This window comes from Otolemur garnettii, unplaced genomic scaffold, assembly GCF_000181295.1.
Source record: "Otolemur garnettii isolate 467f Iridium unplaced genomic scaffold, OtoGar3 scaffold00001, whole genome shotgun sequence".
NCBI lineage: Eukaryota > Metazoa > Chordata > Mammalia > Primates > Galagidae > Otolemur > Otolemur garnettii.
In genome coordinates this window covers 16,192,390-16,195,331 of record NW_003852396.1, presented here as the reverse complement: position 1 = coordinate 16,195,331, position 2,942 = coordinate 16,192,390, and the positions used below count along the sequence as shown (strand labels likewise).

The 2,942-nt window shown below is 43.8% G+C and overlaps 1 protein-coding gene across 1 annotated transcript in view; it reads right to left on the bottom strand.

Moving 5' to 3' along the window:
* The window catches only part of LOC100962091 (60S ribosomal protein L7a), a 10,992-nt gene continuing 8,050 nt past the window's right edge, over positions 1–2,942 (bottom strand). The window contains exon 2 of the mRNA XM_012802213.1: positions 1–609. Coding sequence (XP_012657667.1) covers positions 31–609 — 579 coding nt within the window. The 3' untranslated portion in view covers positions 1–30. The remainder of the gene's footprint in view (positions 610–2,942) is intronic.

Genomic DNA, 2,942 nt, shown 5'->3' with positions numbered 1-2,942 from the left:
TTTATGTACAGAAAACTCAACAGTGTACGTTTAGCCCAGTTTAGTGGCAAGTTCTTTAGCCTTAGCCTTTTCCAGCTTGGCAATGCGAGCCACAGACTTCAGACCCAGGACATTGCCTCCCCAGTGACGGCGGATCTCGTCGTATCTGTCGTTGTAATTGGTCCTGATGGCTTCCACCAGCTTAGCTAGAGCTCCTTTGTCTTCCGAGTTAACCTGCGTGAAGGCCACAGTGGTGCAGGTTTTCCTGTGGACGAGACTCCCCAGCCTGGCCTTCCCCTTGATAGTGCAGCAAGGGACCCCCATCTTCCGACACAGGGCAGGCAGGAAGACAACCAGCTCAATGGGATCCACATCATGTGCAATCACCACCAGCTGAGCCTTCTTGTTCTCCACCAATGTGGTGACAGTATTAACCCCTGTTCTAAGGACAGGTGGTCTCTTAGTGGGGACATCCCCTTTGCCCGCAGCTTTCTTCTCAGCCCGGGCCAACAGTCGCTGCTGCTTCTCTTGCTTTGTTTCTGGTCTGTACTTGTGGGCCAGTTTAAGCAGCTGAGTCTTCATTGAAAAATCTTCCTCCAATTTTCTCCTGGTTTTCTTTGGCAGGATGAGCTGTTAAGCACACAGAATTTAAACATACTATCAAGCTGTGCAACTATTCACAAATTCCACTTCAAACGTTGCACCATTGTCAAAAGGAGATGCTAGACTGGCATACTTGACCCCCGTAAACTCTCACCAACCGGCCCCATGCAATAGCAGCACCTGTCAGGCAGGGGAAGTGAGAACTGAATCATGAGTGCAGGAGCCATGGAGTTAGCCCTTCTGGCTTACTAATTGTCTAATTATGCCAATAAATCTCGGAGGATTATTTTGTTGAAACTTACTTTATTCTTGATGAGTTTGTCCCATAAAATTTGGATTCAGCCAAAAACCTGCACTTAGAGACCTAGAAAGCCACAAGTTCTCCCCCCCCTTAAGAGATGATGCTCTCCCCTCTGCCCCCATTCATTTTACAAATGTTAAAAGCAAGACTCAGAGACAGAAAATACTTTTGTTTCTCATGCTATTGTATAAAGTTTTCATGTGTATGTTGGTTCCAAATCTTGGATTACTCAGGTGTTCATATCAGAGACCTAGAAGGTGCTTCAAGGCCAAGGTCACACAAGTAATTGATGACAGAGCCAGGGAACGACCTGGCTCCCAGCTCCCCGGCTGTTTCTTCTGCAGCTGGAGATTCTTTGTGTGGGTGATTCTAGTCACTGCTGAGTGATTGATTGCAGATCTCTTTATAATGGGTGATAATTATTTCTGGCAAGACAAACTTGCTGCCCAAATAGGGAATTTGTTGTCTTATCATGGCCATTTGTTGTCTTATCACGATCAAGTTTTTTTTTTAATCACTGATGGAAATTTTTAGAGGGATATTTACAGGTTTGAGGGGCCTGTGCTGTTCTCTTCGCTTTTAGAACCCAGGCAAGTTTCAGCAGCAATCATTCTGGGATTATTGGCTCCTGGGAGTCTGGCCTGGCACATTTTGAAATCCCTGTATGTACACACCTGTGGCCTCCTGTCAGGTGACATATCAAGATCCCCTGCTGTGGGAACAAAGACCAAAGACTTCTTAAATTTACATTTACCAATGTGCCTTACTCCAACCACCCCATGACAACATTTCCCTGGAGGTTGTTTTCCAGGTTTTTAAGGTGAAAAAAGAGAGAAGCTAAGTACTTACAGGATTTAGAACATGCCAAACTTTCACCAGGATGCCAAGATGCTTTTATGCAAATCAATTTTCCATTTGCCTGGGGCTTAAAGTTCTTCCTTCTGAGCCAAGCTCTCTACTTGGGCACTTAACAACCAGTTCAATTAAAATAAAAACTAAACATCAAAAGGGTGATCTGTATGTGTCTGTGTGTGTATGTTATGAATTAACTGGCTGACTATAATCCAAAGCAACTATGTATTGACTAATGTGTGTAAAATTTATAGTAGCAAATTAATCAGGTGTGCAGTTTAATTGGACAAGTCAATCAAAAAAGATACACTCTCAAATTGAAGGTATGCTTAGCTCTCAAATGAATGTGGTGTTTTTCTTTGCACTGATGTCTAAGACAAAAGAAATGAGTTTCAAATGTAAACCATCTTCCCCATTCTCCCACCTTCCTCCCCTACACAAGAAAGGATTCTTACATGTTGCATCAACTTCTGCTGGAGGTGGGAAGATAACTGGGGTAATGACAGGATAGGCAAAAGAAAGAAACCAGAGAGACTTAGTCTACGTAACATTGAATCAAGACAGAAATAGGGGAGGCAACATTAGCGCCTAAGTAGACTGAATTGGGGAAAAGACTTAAGAACTTGGAGGGAGGAAGGAGACACACTTTAGAGCAGACGCGATGCACACAGTAAAAGTACATAGGATGGGAAACGAGAATGTCAAATCCTTTTCATTCCTTCTCATTTAGTGCTTTCTAAGAGACTTCAATTAAAAAAATCTAGATTTCTCCTCAGTTATTTTGGATGCCAACTAAACTTCTCTCATTGTGAAACCATGCAAAGATAGAGTCAGTAGAGAGTTGAGACTTACACGGTTTACACACTGAATGCTAAGGAGCAGGCATTTTTCAACATTAGCTCTCAGATGTGCACCAATATGCTTTCACATACCCTCGCGTTAGTTAGCCTGATCAGTTAGCTAAAGATATGTTCTGATATTCAAGGGGAACAGGTAAGTGAGAATGAATGTGTTGGACAAGTACATTTTCTCTACTGGTAGAAAAAAACATCGAGGCTCGGCGCCTGTGGCTCAAGTGGCTAAGGCACCAGCCACGTACACCCAAGGTGGCGGGTTCGAATCCAGCCTGGCCCACCAAACAACAATGACGGCTGCAACCAAAAAATAGCCGGGCATTGTGGCAGGTGCCTGTGGTCCCAGCTACTTG